The 23,073-nt window shown below is 42.2% G+C and overlaps 2 protein-coding genes across 4 annotated transcripts in view; both read left to right on the top strand.

Moving 5' to 3' along the window:
- The window catches only part of COL22A1 (collagen type XXII alpha 1 chain), a 230,283-nt gene extending 212,011 nt beyond the window's left edge, over window positions 1–18,272 (top strand). For all 3 annotated transcript variants that reach the window (XM_021388269.1, XM_021388270.1, XM_021388271.1), the window contains exons 55-65: window positions 603–656; window positions 1,657–1,710; window positions 3,008–3,061; window positions 6,032–6,103; window positions 7,903–7,938; window positions 8,203–8,247; window positions 8,710–8,889; window positions 11,112–11,178; window positions 12,277–12,459; window positions 13,181–13,258; window positions 14,620–18,272. In XM_021388269.1, coding sequence (XP_021243944.1) covers window positions 603–656; window positions 1,657–1,710; window positions 3,008–3,061; window positions 6,032–6,103; window positions 7,903–7,938; window positions 8,203–8,247; window positions 8,710–8,889; window positions 11,112–11,178; window positions 12,277–12,459; window positions 13,181–13,258; window positions 14,620–14,807 — 1,011 coding nt within the window. In that variant the 3' untranslated portion in view covers window positions 14,808–18,272. The remainder of the gene's footprint in view (window positions 1–602; window positions 657–1,656; window positions 1,711–3,007; window positions 3,062–6,031; window positions 6,104–7,902; window positions 7,939–8,202; window positions 8,248–8,709; window positions 8,890–11,111; window positions 11,179–12,276; window positions 12,460–13,180; window positions 13,259–14,619) is intronic.
- Window positions 21,892–22,713, top strand: LOC110393522 (leucine-rich repeat protein lrrA-like). The gene has a single exon (XM_021386423.1). The coding sequence runs from the start codon at window positions 21,892–21,894 to the stop codon at window positions 22,711–22,713; it is 822 nt and encodes a 273-aa protein (XP_021242098.1).

The following is a 23,073-nucleotide window of genomic DNA, read 5'->3' as shown; positions in this document are numbered from 1 at the left end:
GCTCTCCTCCAGAAATGCCTAAGACATGCAGAATACGTTCAGAGACAAAACATAAAGAAATGAGAGCAGAAATGTCTTCAGCCATTTGGCTTAGTAGCCTATGCATAATGAAGCCCAAAACTCAAGTCCTGCATGTAAAGTTGTTCTCATTTCTGAGCAATGCAGTACAAAATGTTCCTTAATGTAGACAGTGGAATACAAAACTGAATTTCTCTCTGCCTAATTAATGCTGACTCTCCATAGGGAAGGAAAATATTTTGCTTGGAGTAGCTTAGCTGAGCAATCCAGTGCTGGAGCTTGTAATCTCTTCTTCGTTACAATAGTTTCAATACCATGAATATGTTGGTAGGTTTCAGTTACTACACTAGCAGCAATATTCTACTAGAAAACAGTGTACTGCCCTGTGCATCACTTTCAGACGATGCTTCTGAGTTATTTTTGCAAGCTGTGTCTCATGTATGATGTGCAAGGCTCTTATTGTCTTCAGAAATTCCTCACTGAGGTCAGTCCAGTATTGTCAAAACCCCACACCATATGCAGTGGTGTTACGGGTCTGCCACTGACCTTGAGCTGATTTCTCTTTCTTTTTCGCTGAATTGCAGGGGGAACCAGGTGCGACAGGTCCTCCTGGGCGTGAGGGGCCACCAGGGAAGGATGTAAGTGTACTATTTTGAGCACATATTCGTCTTCTCCCTGACAAATAAAAAAAAAATCATTCACAGTGACCCCTCCCTAAAAACAACTGCGGAAACTGAAATAAAGGGTAAATTACTGCAGCAGCGCACAGGGAATGATTTGTGTAAAGCTCATTAAAGTACCGATAAATTTGAGGGCTTTTCTCTCCACTCAGCTGCTGACACATAAATATCAGGGATATCTTTGGAAGAGGAGGGAGAGCTGTATTGTCTGAATTGCAGGCTGTGCTGTGTAGCCATGGGCGTGCTTTCTGCCACTCCTCTCCAAACTGTGTTTCGTTCTGCAGATCCCACTGGGACAGGGTCCGTTCCGCTTGCTCTGCAAAAGCTGTACCTTACTGCATTCAGAGCTGAAGCAAAATCTATGACATACATGTGGAATAAGATGCTACTGCTCAGAGCAAAGAGAGATGGTACAAACAGATCCTTTGACATTATTAGCGTCAAATGCAGTCGCACAGCAAAGTCTCTGGAGAGTATAACTGAAGCAGCATTCTGCAGCAGCTGCTCAGCAATGTACCAAGTGGTTGATATGCCATTGCCATGGGATCTGGGGAAGTGGTTTCTCACTTGCACCCCCTAATGTCACTGAAAAGCTGTCGTGCTGTCAATAGTACCCTACAAAGTAAAACGGAAGATAGGCTTAGGGGAACCCTCAGGGAAGGTAGAAACGGGTCTTAGGGTTTGCTTAAGGGAGAGCAAAGGACTTCCAGTCCCTGAGGAATCCAGCTTTAACATCAGACGATGCTGATGTGTTCTGCTTGTGATCAGACTGCACTGGGTGATAAATGTTTACAATTCAAGAGGCTAGTCATGGATAACTGGAAGGGGGCAGTGAAGCTTTTCTTGTTTTTCCTTAATACATGAACAGTTTAATTTAATAGGAACGTTTTAAAATGGTGGCTTGTTTGCCTCCTTATCAGATCTTTCCTACTCACCAAGATACTTTTCTTCATTTTAGGGTGATACTGGCCCCATAGGACCACAGGGTCCTCGAGGACTCAGAGGGCAGCCGGTGAGTTTTTCTTCTGATAAGCAGTTTCTGGTGGTATCTAGTGGGGGTGTTCTGCAGTCCAGTCCTCTGGTTTGGAAGAAGAATGCTATGCAAGATCCAGGTGATGTTTGATGAAATACTACCTAATTTGGGAAAAACAAATTAGAACTAGATTGATGGAAACTGATGAGGACTAATGTGGAACACAAAGTAGTGTTAGTTTCTGACTTGTGTGGGAAAGCTCGTTTAAACTCTGGGTTGTTAGAGTGAGGGTAGTATGGTTAGGTTGTGGTTGGACTTGATGATCTTGGTTTCTACCAAGATTGCAATGTCAGAAATTCTCATATTCCAGACTTGCTACTGGCAAATCAGTTCTTATCACAGGGCCTCTGCATGTGGTTTTCAAAGGCAGACAATAGTTTCAAGTGCCCAGTTTGAGATATCTGGGATCCTGTTGTGATACTATTCATTTTGTCATATTTTTCTATAATTTCTCCTGATTTTAAAAAAGCATAGTTTTCAGAAAAACATTTGTTTAATTGAACACGTGTAGAGTTTGATTACATCTTCAGTGGAGAAATGGCAATTTAGTTAACATTTCTGAAAGTGTCATTTGGAGTGGCTGAGAAATTGCTTGTATTAATTTAATAGGCTTTTCAATTTTCTTTTAAAATTCAATCCTTTCCAAATTTGAATGCATATCTCAGTTGCTGAACATGGGCACATCTTTAATGTGTTATAACAAGAGTGATTTCTTTTCCTTCTGGGAAGATCTGCTAGTGAAACAAATTTTACAACACATTCCATAATCAGGGCAAAGTGCTGATTCAGCCAGCAATACCAGGAGCTGCAATGGCAGGTCCCTTGGAGCTGGGAGGGTAGAGGGTTAGATTATACTGTAGGAACATATGGAAAGCTCCTCTGTCTACCTTATAATTTATCTCATTATTTCTGCACTGCTAGCATCATTCACTAATGGGTCATGCCCCTGCACAACACCAGAAATGCATAAAAATGTTTGAGAAAATGGAATTTATTGTCATTCCAAGACATGTTCTTCTTTAGAGGAGAGCTACATGGATTTTTGTATGGTGAAGGGCAAAGTATCAATTTATTTTGTTCTCCGTCTGCTTTGTTTCTTCTCTAATAAAGAGCATAAGGTATGCTTTTGAATATTGACAGTAAAAAAGGCCGATGCAATCAAATGATGGTGGACACACCTGAAAAGTGGTTTGCAGAACCTATCTCAGTCATTGGAAACAGGGATTTTTTGAACATAGGAAGGTTTATTTCTCTAACCTTTTTCCTTTTCACCCAGGGCAAGAATGGATTGCCTGGATCTGCAGGAGAACCTGGCCCAGCAGGTAACCCAGTAAGTACCACAAAGGGAAATTCATCCAGCAAGCAGTTATGTCAGGGAGAGGTGACTGATGAAGTATAGATGTGGTGGTTTATATGTAGCTGCTTACAGTCCGTCAAGTTGCAGTGTCTGAAGGTAGAGGTCAGTGACCTGAAAATCATTGACTGGCCATAATATCAGAGGGGTTTTGGCTGCATTCCTGGAATTGAGCTGCTAGCTGGGTCATCTTTTTTTTATCCAAAAAAAAAAAAAGAAAAAGGAAATGATTGATTACCCAGCATGGAGAAAAGATTGGCATGCCTCATCTTTGCCAGTTGATTTAATTTTGCCAAGCAGAGAGTCTGCAGCCAGCAGAGAGCTGTCACAAGAAAGGAGAGGGCTTCAGGGAGCTGGCAGGCTGCCATGGAGGAATAGCAGCAGTAGAGAAATTCTCCCCAGGCACATGGGGGAAAAGCAGGTAGTGGGCAGTAAACCAAGATCACGGAGCAGAATGAATCCCCTGGGGCCATCCTGTGTGGAAGAAGAGAATGGTAATGAAGTGCTGTAACGAACAGAGAAAGAAGGGTTTTTTTCTGTGTTCTGCTGCTGAAAATTGTTCAGGATTCAGCACATCCATGCAAATGAACCTTTCTATCCAGCAGTACCTCTTGCAGTGCAGGGCTTTTCTTTCCCTTTGCCCACCTAGACATTACATCTTGTTGGGCTGGTAAATTCTAATAGAAATGAAGGCATAGCAGAAGGAATCTGAAAAATATTGCAGTGAGACTTCACTCATCTTTGTGGTACCCTGCCCTTGCAGTACCAGAAGGCAACCTTAGCATTGTTGCTGACATTTGCCCTGAAGGCATTTTTCTTGTGAAGATGATCAGAGGGCAGGAGCACCTCCCCTACGAGGACAGGCTGAGAGCTGGGGCTCTTCAGCCTCGAGAAGAGAAGGCTCCGAGGAGGTCTTATAGAGGCTTTCAGTACCTGAAGGGAGTCTACGGGAAAGCTGGGGAGGGATATTTATAAGGACAGGTAGCAATAGGACAAGGGGAAATGGTTTTAAACTGGAACAGTGTGGATTTAGACTAGATATTAGGAAGAAATTCTTTACTGTGAGGATGGTGAAACACTGGAACAGGTTGCCCAGAGGTTGTGGATGCCCCCTCCCTGGAAGCATTCAAGGCCAGGCTGGATGTGGTTTTGAGCAACCTGGTCTAGAGGGAGGTGTCCCTGCCCATAGCAGGGGGGTTGGAACTTGATGAACTTCAAGGTCACTTCCAACCCAAACCATTCTATGTTCCTATGATTCTTTGCTGCTGGGATGCCTTCTCCTAAAACTTCACAGAGAAGTAAACAACACCTTTTATGCATGAGTTGGTGGTAACAAGCAGATTACAGGAGGGGTAGAAGTGATGCAGGCTACCAGCCTTTTTGCAGCCACGAATCACTGCTGCTGCTTTTTTTTTGTCCTTGCCACAACTCACTGCCTTGCTGAGACCACTGCCATTGTCTTTTACCACATGGATATCCTCTGTTGCCTCTTCATCCTCCATTTCTTCTCATCATACCCACCTTTCCTCCCTGTGCCTTTTACTGCTTTTTGGCTGTTTGGGTTACTCCTCATGTTTTTCCAGTGTTGCTGTGGTCTGGAATGCTCTGTGAGTGCCAAACGGGTTCGTTTTTGATCATCAGCACGTTATTCCATTACCTACATAGACAGTCAGGTAGTGACCCACAGTTTTGTCAGGCAGCTTCCTGCAAAAACACAGAACTAAAGCGCTCTCTGCTTCAGAGGATTTACACTCCAAAAATAACATAAGAGATTGAAAAAGGATAAAGTCAGATGGATGGGAAAGGGGAAACAATGACAGTATTGGTCAGCAGAACAGACAGTCTTCTCATCAGTATCCTTCTCTGTCATTAAAATGAATCCTCTCTCCTTCATGAAGGTTATTATGAGAAGTGCCTCCTTGCACTGTACATAGTCCATTTATTTCCAGCCTTGTCTGGAAATGCAATGATTTCCTTTGCAACATAGTGTGAAAAGCCAACATATTATATTTCTGTTTCAAGAAAAAGAGAAGTGAGAAAGATGATTGTGACAATGAGGGTTTCTTTTCCATGAGTCGCGTTACCATTGCTGACTATTAATCACAACACTTGCCAGGAACCTTCTCCTTCTGTTTGACAGTGTCCATACTGCTCAACAGTGCTCATGCTTAAGCATGTGTACAGCAATACAGCAGAACCCCTGAAATCTCCAGATTTTTCTCATCATTGCATCATATACTTTGAGTCACTGCATACTCAAAAGCCACGTGCTTGGTTCCTTGTTGGCACAAGACAAGCCTAAAACAAAAGCAAGTTTTATTCTAAGAAGAAAAGTTGCATTCTGAATTAGAAGGTGTCAAACAAAGTTGTGAAAGAAAAGGTTAAAAGAAAAAAAAAACACTTAAAAAAAATCAGAAGTATATGTGAAATGGATCTGTTTCCTGAACTGACATTTAAGCTGCCCTGATCTGTACGAAGAAGGGACAGTTTGGCAGAATATCACAAGAGATAAGTAAAAGGCAGACATTTCTTAAATTGAAGCTGAAAAGAAGAGCAAAGGAGCAGCTCAGTAGCTGTTGTCTGTTAAATGTATTCTCAGATTTGAACTATATGACCATCTGCGCTGCTTCCCTGCTGTTGTGCATCATAGCATTTCCACAGCTGCACCAACATGTTATAATCCAGAAGTAGCTGCTGAACACACCTCCTGTCACTTCCGTAACTGTCACTTCCTTATCAACCTTTCGCAGGGACCCCACACAGCTTGTTAATAATGCAGACCTGATATCTGCAATCTGCTTTTCTTCGCTCTTCCTTTCCTTGTCAGTTTTGGGAATCCTGCTGCTACAGGGAGATTTCCGTGTTCCAATGTATCTGTAAATGCATGCTCTGGAAAAGAGATGTTGGAGAAAGGGCTGCTAGTGTCTCCCTTCTTTCTGTCCAAAGGGTCCTAAAGGAAATAAAGGAGAAAATGGCAACCCAGGACTCCCTGGCTTCATAGGACCCCGAGGACCACCTGTAAGTATGTTTGGGGATGGATTAGAGGCACTAATTGCTTGCTTTTGGGTGTTGGACAGTGACGATAGGACAGTTACCTTCAGTTAGGTAGAAAACATAGGCAGATCTCACAAATCCAGAAGCCATATGCCTTACTTCAGAAGAAAACTGGACTACAGAGACTAGCATTACTCTTATGGGCAAACACTTGTGACCCCATTTGAGGAACTGGTACTTGTCCGTCAGCCCTGGTAATGTGTGCATTAATTAGGCTGGTTCATCAGTGCTCTTTACGTGGGCTTGGGGTTGCTCAGACTTTGTCTCTGCATGAATCCCAGGATGGCTAAATAGGGAAGTTTTAAGTGCTGATAGTAATACAGTTATTCTTGATATTGGCTGTTCCCAGGAAAATTCTTTTGTTACCTGCAACAGAGGTACACTGCAATTAAAATATCCAGATAGCTCCCAAAGTGATCTAAAATAATACCTATTCACATGAAAATGCCACAGCTTTGAAATTCAATATCTTTAGCTCTACCAAGGCAAGAGAAATATGTTACATTCTACTTGAAGGATGGAAAAGATTGAATGTTAGGTAAATGTTCTCATTTTCATTTCTAACTCTGGTGTGACAAAATGAGATTCTAATTGTTTTCATGTGAATCTAGCAGAACTGAGTCTACCACAGGAGGAATCTTTTTTTTCTTCCTTTTTTTTTTTTTTTTTTTTTTAATTTAATGATTGAAAAGGGAGTTTTGTGATGAAGAGAAAGACATATTTCTCTGGAAAATTAATTTAAGGCAGCAAATGCAGTGGCCATTTAAAGCTGAAGTGGCCCTAAGGAACATTCAAGTGGGTCTGATGCTGCCTAATTTGGAGCTGATGTGATCACACATCTGTGATTAGATACACTGCTCATGCATACATAGGTATGTGCTGGCACAGTGGAAGTTATTCTGTGTATTTGCAGGTTATGGAGAAAACACTTTATGCATACTCACATTAGAGATATGATCACGTCTGTGAATTGTAAATGGATCCTTCCATTCATAGTATAGGAAAGCGGGTAGAATTTTAGCAGTGTGCTTCAGGACTGCAGTGACTTTTTTTTTGCTGAAATGCTAAAATGCAAAGATTGTTCTGCCTTATTGGCACATTATGAATGCAGAGGATAGAAAAAAAATCCTGAAGGAGTGCTTATTTAAGCTATGGTTATTTTATGCAGTTTTAAAATATGGGCAAGTTTTCAGGCTCAAAGTTTCTTTATCCATGGCTCTGTATCCCATACTTCAGCTACTGTCATACAGGATGATACTTCTCTTTAAAAAATATACTTCCTTTACATCTTTAGACTATTATGGCTCCAAAATTGGCACTTCCTAAGCTAAATGGGCGGGAATAGATGGTCTTAGTATTTTTTTCCAACTGTAATAATTCTGTAAGTCTGCAACTCCATGATTAAATCTAAGTAAAGCTTAAGAAGCTTTGTGAAATATCTGTAAGAAAAAGGAATACAGTTTTTTGAAAGCAGGAACACACTTTCAATAAAAGATCTGTCCTGATCTCAGCTTGTTCTGTAGGTAGGTTTCCCTTTTATTTACAAACATTTACACTATATACAGACTTTTAAAAATTACAAATCAGAGATGTGCCTTTCCAGGAATGACCTGTAGCAGTTGGCTAAGGTTAAGTATTCCAAACTCACTTCTGTGTGGCAGAAAACTTGTGCTGTAGACACAAAGTGAGACTCGTGGTTAAAAGGTAGGGTCTCTCTTCCAAGTCTGCAGTATGGTGCTAAATTCACTCTCTGTGTCTCTCAGGGTGATCCAGGAGAAAAAGGCCCTCCAGGAAAAGAGGTAAGTTGGATTCCTAGTTGTTTCAAACCAGTGCTGGTGTCTCAGGAAAAAAAACATCAAGGATGCTACCTGGGTGGCATCACAATGTCTGGGTTTTTTTTTCCTTGATTTGTTCATATTTGAAAGCAAACAGATCTCAGAGATCTGTGGGACCAACAGGGAAATATATTTTCTCCAGTCTCAGGAATCATTGTGAATGCATGCACTTTATTACTTACTATTACTACAGATAATTCTTTCATGCTCACCCTTATTTTGTTGCAGGGTGCACCAGGGAAACCAGGTGAAATTGGCTCCAAAGGAGAGAGGGTAGGTTGGAGAGTATTATTAGTTATTTCTTTATGGGTGCCCCATCCCTAGATGTGTTCAAGGCCACGTTGGATGGGGCCCTGGGCAACCCAATCTAGTGTCTGATTTAGTGGTTGGCAGCCCTGTAATTTGGAACTAGATCTCTGAGGTCCCTTCCAACCCAAGCCATTCTATGATTCTATGGCTCATTATATTGAAATAGAAAGAGCTGTTTTGAGGTAGGGGCTGGGGGAAGGGATCATTTAAGAGTGATATGTGGCCTGTAGAGATCTTCTACTCTCCCCCTTTTCTCCCAGCCCTCTCTTTAATCATTCAGCATCAGTAATAATTTGTGGATCATTTGTAATGCACCAGATGTTGTATTCAGTAACTGCCAGCTCAGCTGTTTGTGTTTTGCAGTGCTTGGAAATCAGAAGTTTGCCTTTTATTTTGTGGTGGTAAGGTCAGGTTTTTTTCGCTTAGGGAGAGCCTGGCATCAAAGGCGAAAAAGGCCCTCAAGGAGAAAAGGGCCCTCCAGGAGAACCTGGGATACCTGGTCATAAGGGCCATCCAGGACTGATGGGACCCCATGGACCACCAGGAGACACTGGGCAAGTTGGGCCCCCTGGTCCTCCAGGACAGCCAGGATTTCCAGGACCACGGGTAAGGCTGCCAGATACAGGCTATGTACAGTAATTTTACTGCCATAGTGGGTAATCAGAAAAGCTTCTAAGGTTGCGGTAAGGCTGAGAGAAACCAGAGGAATTATGTGTTACAATGGGGAGACAGCATTTTTATCTCCCATCTCTAGATACATAAAAAGCAGAGCTATGTTTTCTGGGGCTATTGGATTAAATTTCAAGAACAAAACAATTCAGACCAATAGCCAAGGAGGCCAGGCTCTGACTCCTTATACCTTTAACGGCCTAAATCAAGTCATGCAACTATGTCCATGGGTAGCCAGAGTCTGAAAAAGCTTCTTGCTATATGGGCGTTAATGCGCAGCATTTCATACGAAGGTCTTATGTCTTCCTCTGCTGCCGGTTGCTATGAGAGACAAAGTGCTGAGCCATGGAAAGGTCACTGCTCTATTCCTGGAAATTCTGGAGTCAGCTCATCAGAATTCATGAAATCGTATTTTCGTTTAATATTCTTTTTTTTTTTTTTTTCTAATGGGAAACAATCTAGCTATTGAAAGAGCCTGCGGGTAACATATATAGAAGAATGAGAACAACGCCTGACCTGACACATTAGTGAAGCTGATATGTCCATCCTGAGAATGAATTTGAGATTACCTCAGGGGGGGAATAAACAGTAAAGTAATATCTAATAATGTAAATGCTGGGTAAACTTTAGACAAAACATTATTTTGTGTGTCTCAGCAACAGAGATTTGATGCTATCCAGTGATGATTATGGAGACTTAATGCAACTAATAGAGTTAAAATGTCAAAAGATAATATGTAAGCCTTCAAATTATGTTCCACAATGATGTTTGCTTACTGGGATATTCACTAAGAGCCATCACAAGTGGTTAGTAGTAATGACAAAATTGCTTCTTTTGTCACCATCAAACACATATTTTCCTCACACAAGATTTGCTTTGGAAAGAAGGCAGCAAATGGACCAACTCCATCCTTATTAGTAATTTTATTGGTTAAAATTGAAACGTCTCTTGGCTATTTAATAAAATCCAAATTTGTTACTGAAGAAAAACTTCTGATTCAGAAGGCTTCATTAAGGTTTTATAAACAGAGGAGACAGTATGCATTCTCATATGTTAGAAGTATTAAGTCTGAGGGAAAAATAATGCTTTCATGTAAATTCACAGAAGAATGCAAGCTGATAAGAAATATTTTCAAAATTGTCACAGATAGAAGGTACAATTTTAATCAAAAAAATGGAAAATATTTTTTCAAGTGAAACATCACTTTACAAGGGAAAATATTAGATCTTGTTTGTTCAAAATAATTTATTTTTGAAACAGAGCTAAAACAATTCCTTTGAGTTTGTGAAATATGCAGAGACAGGTGTCTGATGACCCTAAAACCATTTTTATGTTCTTGGAAGATCTCAACCAAAAATATTCTCCTTCCAGTCCACCAAAAATTCTTTCATCAGTTTTTCATCTGGACACGCAGTGTTTACATAACTTTGAGTTCTAATAGGTATTACATCTGTTTACCAGCATTGTCACACAAAGGAGCTGAGAGGGGTAATAAAGGGCACTGATCCTTGGAGGACGGACCATGGCCAGGCAGTCCTATCTCCCTGCCTCCTTTCAACAGCCTGCAACTAGGCAGAACCTTGTATGTGCTTGAAAGAATGGGTAAATGTGTAGATTGGCTGCTGTTCTGCTGAGATAAGGCCTGTCATCCAGTTTCAGTGCCTATACCTACTCTGGGTACTTGCCGTAATTATCCTGGAGGAAACCTGCAGAGCTGAGGAAAGAGGCAGGCTTTCCACAGTGGTCAAGTGGAGCAGAAGAAGTCTCCTGATTCAATTTGTATTACTTCTCCTGTTAGTGTATAGAGGGATTTTCTCAAGGACAGGTTGGATGGGGCCCTGGGCAGCCTGTGGCAACCTTGCCCATGGCAAGTGGTTGGAGCTCGATGATCTTTAAGGTCCCTTCCAATCTAAGCCGTTCTATGATTTAGCCTCTGACCAGGCTTCCTCCGTATGCTATTGAGTAGATGGCTTGCCAGCAGCGTGGGAATTATGGATGATTTGCATCCCTTTACGTTCTTCTTCCAGGCAGTCCCACAGCCTTGTGTATACATTGGTTGAAGAAATGCAATCCTCTAGTCCCTTCATCTAAAGTTTCATTTTCACATCCCCTGGCTGTGATTATTATATTGTGTTACTACTGTAATTATTACTCCCTAGGGGGAACCTCCATCTCTAGAGACTCTGAGAAGACTCATCCAAGAGGAATTAGCTAAGCAGCTAGACGGTAAGTAATCAGCTCTGAGAAGCCACTAGATAGATCTGAGAGTATGAAAGATAACTTTCCATAGTTGTGATGTCGTAGCTGACACCTGAAACTCTCCTGTTTACGGAAGGCATTGTTGCAACAAGTCTACCTGGAAGGCAGATTTGTGTAAAATGACATTTGATGTATATTCAGCATAAGGAGAGGGTGTGGAGTGGATGTAGGTTGCAAAGTATTTGAATTGCAGGCCAATATTGACTTACATCTACAGTGAACTGCAGAGCAGTAGTGCTTCTCTGCACACAGCTCTTGGAGCAGCTGAAACATATCCATGCACATTTTCCTTCATTCTAGAGATCATGGTGAAATTAGGTGATTTGTTTGAACGAGTTTATTTACATGCTCTCAGAATTCAGTTTCCACCCCAGTCTAATAGCAGTCAAGAGTTTGCGTCACTGAAGAGAACATAGAAAACCCTTTTCCCTTCATTCTGTAGGATGTTCTTGTGATGCTGAGTGTGTCTAAAGAGCCCTCAAGGCTGCTCAGAGTTTGAATCCGAGAGCTGTGAGCAATGTGGCTGCATGGAATTCAGATAATATGCTGACACAGGGAGCTGCCTTGGTCGTGATTTCTGATTTCACAGGCAGTGATGAGTGCATTGGCTTTCAGTACATTTGTGTAACAGCCCAGAACAACGAAAGAAAGCTTTCTTCCTAAAGAGCAGCCATGCAGCATCCCACTGTATAGCAGAAGCAGTGGAAACATTCTTCTTTTCAGATCAGCAATGATCTGAGTTCTACAGAAATCCACCACCTGTGCTGTTAAAGAAAAGGACATTCAGATCCTCTTTGGACAAGGAACAGAGAGAATTGTTGAGGATTACGCATTATATTCAAGAGAAGTATGAAACTAAGGAGAAATTAGGCTGAAATCATTTACAAAGGGTAATGGAGACGCTATCATGGCTTTTGGGGAAGGGCTGTGTGGCAATAACAAGTGAGTGGCCCCCAAAATTTCATCAGTTCCATACTTGGGCTTTACTGGACCATTGTTTCCAGCTCTCCATCAGTTGGACAAATGAGCTTCTTGTCTAACAAACCCACTCCCTTCTCTTCACAGCAAAGTTAGCCTATGTCTTGGCTCAGATGCAGCCTGCACATGTAAAAGCATCCCATGGCAGACCAGGACCTCCTGGTCCCCCTGGGAAAGAAGGACTACCAGGAAGAACTGGCCCTCCAGGAGAGCCTGGCCGGCCTGGACAGACTGGGTCTGAAGGACCACCTGGACCCATTGGTCCCAAAGGTGAGCAAACCTTTGGTGTGTTTGGGAAATCCAATAAAGGGATATATCCACCACATGTTCTTCAGTGCAGGCACTGAATACCAGAAAGAATACTTTGAGGGGTGGTGTGAGAAGCAGTTCTGCTGAAGAGCTAGGAAATGAAGCAAACTGAGAAGGATTTTGTTCTATTAATTTTTAAAGGAAAAATTAACACTTCAAATTGGTTAAGCTTTTTATCTGCTTTTTTTCTCCCTAAAAATTGTAATTCCTGAAAGCCTTTATTATTTCAACTCAACCATCCCACAGCTTGCCAGATATCTGAGTGTCCTAGGAATACCTAGGAGCTGAGTTTGCATCATAGTCTTACTTGCCTTGGGCAGATTTTATTGAAATGTTGCAGTGATATAAGCAATAAGCTGGAATTGCTTAACAATCTTGGTATTCACCATTCTCTTAGTAGCATCAAAGTAGTACTCAAAACTCTTGATAGAAGCAGCCTCAGTCTTTTAAAGCAGATTTTGTGAACGTGACCAGCAATTGCAGAGTGTTTTACCTTCGGCCAGAATTGAAGTGGATTAGGTCTTCATTCCTACTTATTCCCCTTCTCAGAGGAGTGACAACAATTAGGAAGTATTTTTTTTTTAGCAAGTATGTTGGTTTAAGTGCGGATAAAATACCTGTGGTAGTTTGTTCCATAGATAGTGCTTATCAATTAATTGTTGTCTTTTTCCCCTCTCTACAGGAGAAAGAGGAGCAAAGGGTGAGAAAGGAGATGCTGGCATTGGCCAACGAGGTGAAATAGGTCCTCCAGGAATTCCAGGTATGTTTGTTCAGAAAGCTACACAAATGTATATTGTTGCAATAGGCGTATAACGGAGCGCTCGGGTTGTAACGCGGAAGGCCCTTCCCCATGGTGCTTGACTATTGGCTGACCTACTTAGATGAACCCGTGACGTTGGATTGAGAGGCCGCACTTTTTGTTTTGATAACAAAGTACATGACCACTCTGTATATGGGTTTTCGGAAGCGAGTGGACAGAGTGTGATTTACAGTATGATTGGCCAGAAGCTCGCGTGAGCTTCTGGAACCGTCTAGTAAAAGATAAGAAATACTATATAGTTCTGTAACTTTTACCAATAAACGCCATTTTGCTGTTCATCATATTGGTGCCTATATGCAGTGTTTGGCCTGGACCAGACTTTTGGTCTCAGCGTGCAAGGATAAAATACAGAGGGTTGCCTGCGTTCGGCAACAGTATATATATATATATATAACTCAGGACATTCACAAAGACAAAGATCTATTCTATATTAGATAAATAATCAAGTTGACATAAATAATGGCATACGCTATTTCTATAGCTAGTGGCCCAAAGGGAATAAAAGAAACACTAGCATCACATCTAGCCACCTTTGTTTCTTCAGCCTGATTGGCAAACACAATGACCCTTGTCTGTAACAGTTATGTTAACTGACCTTTGGGACAAGTCCAAAGTGAGGCTTTATTTACTACGTACACAGCGAAGTGCCTTATCTGCACTTGCCAGAATTTTCTTGTGACCAAGCTGAGTGCAGAGATCCAGGTAGCTTCAGCCTGTTATAAAAGATTGTATCTAACACCTCTGTCTCAGGCATACAGCTCAAGCTTTATCTTCACTGATAAACAAGCACATTTATTTTGTTTCTAATTTGTAATTAGGAACCATCAGCTTTACCTTCACCCTGCTTTGGTGGGAAAGGAAATTATGGGAAAAATTCATTACTCCATGGGCTGCATTGGGCATGCTGGTCCTGCATTACCTTAAAATAACAATGAACCCACTCTACTTCATACAATGAATTATCTCCCACAAATGACTCTTGCCATAGGTTTTCCCATTCTCACCACCTCTCTATGAGGACTACATGTCATTAGTTGGCCTGTGCAGCTGCACAACTTCAATAACATGGTGAGAACATAGTACAGTTTTGTAATCCAATTATGCATACAGGGTGGAAATCTTGCATTCAGAGGAGCCATGAATGCCACATCCTTACAGAAGTATGTCAGCCAGACCCAAATCTGTGGAAGCTGATGCCTACATCCCAGTATAGGCAGTAAAGCCATCTCCTGTGATGCTGTTCTACAAGGTACTGCACTTTGAAGGTGCCACTCACCAAGGGCATTATGTTTTTATTTTAGGCCTCCCAGGGGAGCCTGGCTATGCCAAAGATGGGATACCAGGACCACCTGGCCCTCAAGGTGAAGCTGGGGTACCTGGTCTCATGGGCCCACAGGGACCACCGGGAGCCAACGGACAGTGTGACCCCTCTCAATGCGCTTACTATGCAAGCCTGGCTGCCAGGCCTGCCAACGTCAAAGGGCCCTAGGATACAGGGAGTATCCCCAGACTTGTTTTCAAAACTTGAACTCATCCAGCCTGCCAAGAGCTCTCAGATGTCTTCACCTGTGTTTCCTTCATGGGAGGCCTTCTAAAGCCAACAAATGCTGCCGGTCGGTCAGATTATTTTTATGAATTATAATAATAATTATTATTATCTTTGATGTGATATGTGAATTTGATCTTGTTTTCTCTAACACCAGGGCATATTAAAACATTAAAAATGTGTTTTTTTTTTTTCTTTTGAAGAGCATACAACATTGATGTATTGTGTAGCAGTTTATGCAAAACCATTCTGATGCCAATTTTTTCTTTCCAAAGCTTTAGCCTTGAAACTGAAATTAAATCCTGCACTGTGCAGCATGGGGCATTAACTCTGTAATCACTAGACTGTGGTGCTAGCTGCCATCCACACAGAAGATAGGGAGGTAAGGTCATGCCAAAGCTGGGGAAGAGATCTCCAATACATTCAGCTCACAATGGACAGACAGTTATAGACAGGCAATGTGCTCCCTGGAAGATCTCTTTTAAATTTAATGTTCTTCTGTCCATAAATGAATCTGAATTCTATAGAAGCCAATTTTTATGGGACCTTGTGAAATCTCACAGTGAGGCCTGACTCACTGTTCCTTGTGCAATAACTTCATTAGACAAAGGGTATGTTCATATCACATGGAGCTTATCTTCTTTCTGTCAGGGAGATCCCACTGAAAAAGCCACAATACTATCCTCCATCAGCTCAGGGCTGCCAAATCCACTTTTCACTGTCAATGCACACACAGCTCTCTACCACTGCTTCACCCAAGAAATCTGCCAGTGCAGCACAGAATGTCTTCTACTGTTAAAAATCTCAGGAAGCAAAGTGTCACCTGACTTCACTGTTTTGAATGATCCACTGTGACAACTTGGAAAAGTTGTGTTTTAGAGGGCAGTTGAGACATTACAGGCTGGTTTTCATCTCTGAGGAAAAGGTCAGAACAAAGAGGCATTCAGAAACTCACAGGAAATTCTGTTTGAGAGTGAAAGCCAAAACTCAGGTGCAGGCCATTTTGCTTGACAGCTAATTGCCAAAGTAGAGTTGGAAATTCACTGAGAAAATAAAGAGGGGACAGAGTCTGAGAAGACATTCACAACTGGTCACTTTTCAGTCTAACTTTCTGACAGAGACATGTGGGTGTGTGTCAGCAAAGGAGCTACATTTCCAAAACTCTTCTGAATAAGCAGTTTGTACTGAGGGATCAGGGTAATAAGCATGATACAGACACTCAGTGCTGAATCTGTCTGGAAATCTCATCCGTCTTTTGGAGAGATAAATGTGGCCCCCTGCCCTGCTGGCATGTTCACCACGTGGCATGGTGCTTCCAAACTGGCTAAGCCAAGCAGAGCCACAGCTGTCTCTAACTATCCCCAAATCAGATACTGTAGCTGTAAGCCCAGAGCTGACTATTTGCAAGACTTGGAGTCTTTTTCTTACCTCGTAGATTAAGCAAAGTCTTTCCTATGTAGATCTCAGTGGTGATATTCTTGCTATTTCCTATGCAAATAAATTCTTTTATTTGATTTTACTGTGTTTCTGTCTGTGGAAAGACCAAGCAAAGTGAACATACCATGAAGTGAAGAGCATTGTGTTTTCTGGTAACTGAATAGTATATGTTACTGTATAGCATCTTAGATCAACTTGCTAAATTTTGATTTTAGACAACCATGTTGATCACATACTATTTAACATCATCATTTTTCCTAGTGCTGGATGGAGGAGATTTCATTCCTCCAGTGGTGATGTAGAAAAAGCTTCCTACTCAAGAGATACCTCTCAACATAGCATGAGCCATCATTTTGAATAAATATCATGGCAATGAGCAGATTTTATGGAGGTCAGGCATGTTAATTGTCCCATATTAATGTGACATGACGTGATAAGTGATGAGTTGACGGTTGGATTAGTAGATCTTAGTGGTCTTTTCCAACCTTAATGGTTCTGTGATTCTATGATTCTATGACATGAAACTCCCCAAACTCTGTGTCATGCATATTTGCATATACCGTGCGTGGCACAGACTTTAATACACTCAACTGTACCATGTGATGGGTAAATACAGAATGATGCTCTGTTAAACTAATTCCAGGGACTTTCATCTCTCCAAAATGGTGCACTGGAATCTAGACAAAGGAGATTCTGGTGTTTTTGTTGTTTTTTTTTTTTTTTTTTTTTTTTTTTTTGATAACTCATTTCATCTGCAAATCTCTTAAAGCCATTGCCAGCAGCAGTCTGTTAGGAAAATGAGACACACCGACATCTTCAATAAATATTAAAAGATCTGCAGTGGGCAACTGTACCCGGGAAAGGGGAAACAGCCTAACTCCCTTTGCTCTAGCATATTCTCTATTTTATTGTTGGCTGTTTGGTCCATTCCTGCCTTTGTGTTCTGAGTTCAGTGGATGCCATTTCTGTGCTTTTTCTTAAACCTTGTTTCCTCTACAGCCAGTTAATCGGCATTTACCAAGCACAATCTGTCAGTAGGGAGGAGTACAAGACACTTGCTACAGACTCAGATCAAGACTGGTGCTTATAGCCACCCAGTACTGTCTGCCAAACAACTTGCAAGGCAGCAATGGATGCAGGAGGTGAAAGACAGGGCAGAGGTAATGAGTGTGCCTGCTCTCCTAACTGCTCTTGAACAAGATGAGGATGTGGCTTTTGCATCTCAATGTTCCTGGCTCAGAAACAAAGCATTTGGTACATCACCATAAAGTTCATTCAATACGTCTGAGACTTAATCCCAGGAATCCAGTGGTATTTTTGTTGGAATTTTTTTGGCCAGCCACATGGTAAGAGGGGACATACTGATAAGATCACATTAGAGAGCCAGATAATGTATTGTCTGCATATTACCAAGGTGCTAATGATAAATGCATTTTATGATATTGTTGGAGATTTTTTTTTTTAAATCGGTTGTGTAAATTATTACAGTTACAGCAAACAAACTATTATTCCATTACATATTTTGCCTGTCAAATAAATAATTTAAAATTTTAGAAAGATTAATTTGGGGAAACTAGTTTTTTGTGTTACATTATTTAACAGTTTACATTTGTATTCTGAACTGCTCTAAATTAGCTTTTTTTGGGAGCTGTAACAAGGAATAAATTATTTTCCTTCTTTGCTGCGTTTGAGAGGCTCATCTCATTACAATCTTGTGATGCTGCTTTCCTGAGCTGTCCTTTTCACACCTCTCATTAATATGGGATAATTAAACTGTCTAAGGTTGAACTCAATTCCACATGTTTATCCAGAAATGTGTAATCAAAGCAAAATGGTGCTGCTCAGGACTAAAACAAATGTGTGTTTTTTTTCCAGAGACACAATAAAAATGCAGCAGCAGCTATGCCTCAGGTCTGTGCTCTGAGCACAAAACTGTCAGGGAGATAAGCACATCTTTTACTTTCTGGGCAATTAAGAAAAAAATACAATTAAAATTAAAAGAAAATAAAAAGAAAAATATGGAGAAAGTTTGATCTTTTAATGTGAAAACTGTCCAAGCCTTAACCTGCTACAGACTGTTTTTTGGCAGCTTCTGAAACAGGACGTGATGGTGATGCATGTCTGGGTATCATCATCTGAGAATGTGTTTGGTACCAGAGACACCCGGAGAATACTTCATAGAATCCTTTGAGTTGGAAGGGACCCTTAAAGGCCATCTAGTCCAACTCCCCTGCAGTGAATAGGGACATCTACAGCTACATAAGGTCACTCAGTGCCCCATCCAGCCTCACCTTCACTGTCTCCAGGGACGGAGCATCCACCACCTCTCTGGGCAACCTGTGCCAGTGCCTCACCTCCCTTATTGTAAAAAGCTTCTTCCTTCTTCTTCTTCCTTAGTCTAAAAAAACTTCCAGGTACAGTGTAAGACCTGGGAGTATCCTAGATCTGCACTGGGTGTCCCTGAGGGAGATTATGTAGCACCTCAAATGATGTGAGATGCTTATGTCTAGGTTCCTGAATCTCATGCTCAGAGCCAGGCTGTGACACCTGCATTTAGGTGATTCCAGTGTGAGGTTTGCAGCCTGAATGAGCATCCTAAAGTAGTAAGCTGAAGCACTCTGGGCTGCATTACCTGAATTAGCCTGGTGTTGATAGAAGAAGAGTTTCTGATAAGTGTCTGTCTTCCATCTTTACTGACTCATGTTGCTACTGGGTTGATATGGGGATGGATGTGTTACAGACAGTGAGGTGTTGGGTACTATGGAAATAGCACAGGGAGATGGACAGTGTTATGGCATAAACATGTACTGTCCTTTTGCCAGGAAATAACAGAAAATAAAACATTAAATTACTGAAAAAATCCACTACCACCTCTTTCAGTCTCTGTAAGATGGATTTCAGTGCTGCTGAGGGTAAAGGATGCTGCTTTGTGGCAACCCTGCACAGGGTGAGCATCCTACCATGAGGAGTCCTGCTTGATGTCCCTGCAAAGCCAGCTCTGCTGGGGGAAGAATCGTTGCATCAGCCATCTAGTTGCCTTCTGAATCCTAGGTCTGGCACCTTTTGTAGGTTAATAAGAGTCCATCAGAGCCTGGACTTTCATTTCATCACCTTGTACTGGTGAAGCTGAGTTAAGAAATGGAAGAATGCTTGCCTTTGTCAGTCTAGTTTAAACCTAGAAATCACAAATGGATTTTTGTGTTGTGACTTGTGAAACGTGAACAACTGATTAGAAAAGCCTAAAGAGGTGATAAACTTTTCATTGTTCCAAGTTGGTTTACAAAGCAGATTTTCAGGCTAAATTATGAATTCATCATGCACCTTGATTTAAGACTATTGACTCTGGCGATATTCTCATTGGACTTTGTGTGAACTGAGAATGAGAATATCCTTCTGGGTCTGTAGATGGATCACGTGTTGAAAATATGGGCTCCTTCTTGTAATTTTAATTTTTAAATCATGAACCGCATGTAGAAAGCACAAGGGAACAATGTGACAGAGGGGCATTAATCATACACGGACATTCCTGATGAGCCAGTGAGCAGCATTAGGAAGAAAGATGTCTTGCAAGATGGAGCAGAAAAGAACTTGCTGCCTTGGTAAAGCCCAGGGTCAGATTCCTGGAGGGAAACAGTTCAAGAGGGAGAGCAGTGCCCAGCATCACAAAAGTCTTTCTCTCTAAGCACAGCTTTGGTCAGCGTGATGTGTCTGAAAGGCTTGGATTTTGATGTGGAGAGGGAAGAGTGTTTAAGCAGAAAGCAGCACACACAAATTCAGTGTATTTCACAGGATGGATATAGCTGACAATGTATTTTTAGAAACACATTGGGATGGCTTTTCTTCAAGTCTGAAATGTGTCTCATTGCAGTACCTTCTTCAGCACTCTCTTGGTGGGAATTTGGTTTGAGTGTTATTTTTATGGTTAATTGTGAGGTCTGTTATTTCTGGTCAGAAGCTTTCCCTTGCAAGTGAAAAAATCTCACTTGTCCTTGGTTGTTGTATTCATCTCTGGCATATATTTCCAAGCTATTGTACATATTCCTACTTATGAAAAACTATTAGATTTCCTCTGTTGAACCTTTATTATGTAAAATGTACACCACTTCTTGTTGAAGATAGCATAGCCTTCAGATCTCATTGACATTTACGGTGATCCCAAAGAACAGGAGTAACCCTGGGATCTGCTCACATTGTAGGCCATTCAGCTGTGATAGTCCCAGCTCAGTAGCTTGCAGACTCCATCAGGAAACTACCAGCATCCCAGGTGCTTATAATTCAAAAATAACCTCTTAGCACTGACGGATACCAGGCTAGAGATATGGTTTTATCTTACAGATGCTGAAGATGAATCTGAAAGAAATCCAGAGCTTGATTTCAATAGGATTAAGGCATTTGCATGCTGAATCCAAGCCAAGGGTTGGTATGCAACAGCACTGAAAATCCGTATCTCCGGAGGATTGATTTATAATCCTGAAACACTCTGGTCAGCATCTTCCAGCTAGAGGGCTTCCAACACTCCCCACCCATCTGTGCTGCCATGCACTTCCCCAGTGCTGGGACACAGGCCCCCTGCAAGCTCAGCCCCACATGGGGCTGAGGAGATCTGATGGATGGGGAATCGGAGTTGGGTGGGGAACTGGAGCATCACTCTTCACCAGACCTGACCTAGTAGATCTTTCCAGGCCATGCTTATAAGGCATTGTGTTCTGCCTTTAATAGCCTGTAGGAGAATGTGAAGAAATTTCTTCATGAAAAGCATTTTAAATTGACATTCTAAGTGTTTTTAGCTGAGAACCTTATGGATTAGAGGGTGAAATAAAAGAGGTTCTCAGCCTGAGGCTTCAAACCCACAATTGTCTCCTTCTGGGAAAATGCCCTTCTCTGTACACAGCATGCTGTGCTGAGTGGCTTTTGATAAACCTGGTATTTCTCATCTCCTACGAAAGCTACGCTGTGAGAAATAAAAAATTCTTTTTAAATATGTCAGAGCAGGTTCAGCACAAGATCCTATCTCTGTGACACAGAGGGTCATAAGCTCAGCAGGAGTGAGGAGGACTTTCAGATTTCAAAACCTATGCTTTATTGTGTTTGCTTAATGTTAAAGGCACAACTGCCCTGAGGGCAGGCCCTCTTCCTGGCTGCCAGCTCCCCCGCACCAGCTATGAGTCTGTCTTCTCGCCTCATTTACCATGTGCTTTATCTTTTTGGCTGCTTCAATTGCAGTCCCCTGGGACTGACCAACGTGAATTCCACGAACAAAGCCGCTTTATGTTTGCCCACCCGCTGCTTCACTTTCTAAACACCTTCACTTTCTGAATACCATTAGATCAAGAGGAAACATCCATAAGCTGGGTTTTGTGTACATTGCAGTGCTGGAAGGGAAGCACCTGGCCATGTGAGAAGGGCAAATATTTACTCAGTGAGACGTATCTGAGCAACCCAAACACTCTGCATGTGTCTTGTTAACGTGCCTGGCAGAGAGCTGACAGAAGGCCTCAGTCAACCAAGAACCTCAGCTGTTGCCCATGGTGCGAGCAACAAATGATCAGTCACCACTGTGCTCTTGGTTCAAGCTGTTTCTGTTGGGAGAATGAACACAGCCACCTCCTTCAGATGCCTCCCTATAGGTCCTGACTTACAGTGGAGGTACCTCACAGAACACGATCCAAGGTATGAAGGGAAGAAGAAACTGAAGATTTCAGGCAGAGAGCTGGCGTCAGTCCCTGCACAGGTCTTTGGCCTGGACCAGCTGCAGGCCCTGGAGATGAGCCCAGAACGAGAGAGCTGCCTGAGGTACCGCATGGAGCTGCTGCCCTGCGAGATCAGCCGCTTGAAGAACCTAACCCTCCTCTACATGGACTCCAACAACCTGAAGAAAATCCCTGCTGAAATCGGCACCTTGAGGCACTTGGAGAGGCTGACGCTGAGCAACAACCACCTGAGTTCCCTGCCCCCAGAGATGGGGGCCCTCCAGCGGCTGCACAGCCTCCACCTGGCCAACAACAGCCTCACCCACCTGCCCGCAGCCCTCTGCCAGCTGAGGAGCCTCACCTTCCTGGACCTGACCGACAACAAAATACGCACCATCCCTTCCAGCATCCAACAGCTGGAGAAACTGGAAACGTTGCTGCTGCTCTTCAACTCACTGGAAACTCTGCCCGAGGATGTCTGTCTTTTAAGGAATCTACGCACGCTTTGGCTGGGAAACAACCGTCTGCGATCCCTTCCAACACGATTTGGGGAGCTGGTCAACCTGGACTGGGGATACAATTACTGTTCCTGCAATTTTGAAGGGAATCCGCTAGAAAGTCCTCCCCCTGAAGTCTGCAGCAGAGGTTCCGAGGAGATCAGAGACTATTTCTTGTCATTTCAGAGAGTACTGACAGAACAGACAAGTAGGGTCAGCCCCTGAGCTGACTGACGGGGGTTTATGCCATGCAAATCATCTGCACAAGCAAAATGTGTTTCAGATGGAAAAATGTGGTGAAATCACTCTGTGGAGCTCAAAAGCTTCCTCTCTGCTGTAAGGTGATTTTTCTGACAGTCTTTTTTTGACACTTGTATTGAATGATGGTGTATTTCTTTCAGCAATTGTTTCAGGGACAGCTATAATCTTTTCATTATTTATGGCTGTATAAATCTATCTCAGGAAATGTTGCAGCCAAACGTTCAGTCAGAGAAAATGAACAATATCGAGTCGGAAAGGATAGAGACAGGTAAACACCTTGTGGTCTGTAAATAGGAATAACATGTTTGCACACTGAGTTGGTGC

The sequence above is a fragment of the Numida meleagris genome, chromosome 2 (assembly GCF_002078875.1).
Source record: "Numida meleagris isolate 19003 breed g44 Domestic line chromosome 2, NumMel1.0, whole genome shotgun sequence".
In the NCBI taxonomy this organism is placed as follows: Eukaryota; Metazoa; Chordata; class Aves; order Galliformes; family Numididae; genus Numida; species Numida meleagris.
The sequence above is the reverse complement of the archived record's forward strand: the minus strand, read 5'-3'. Positions and strand labels throughout refer to the sequence as shown.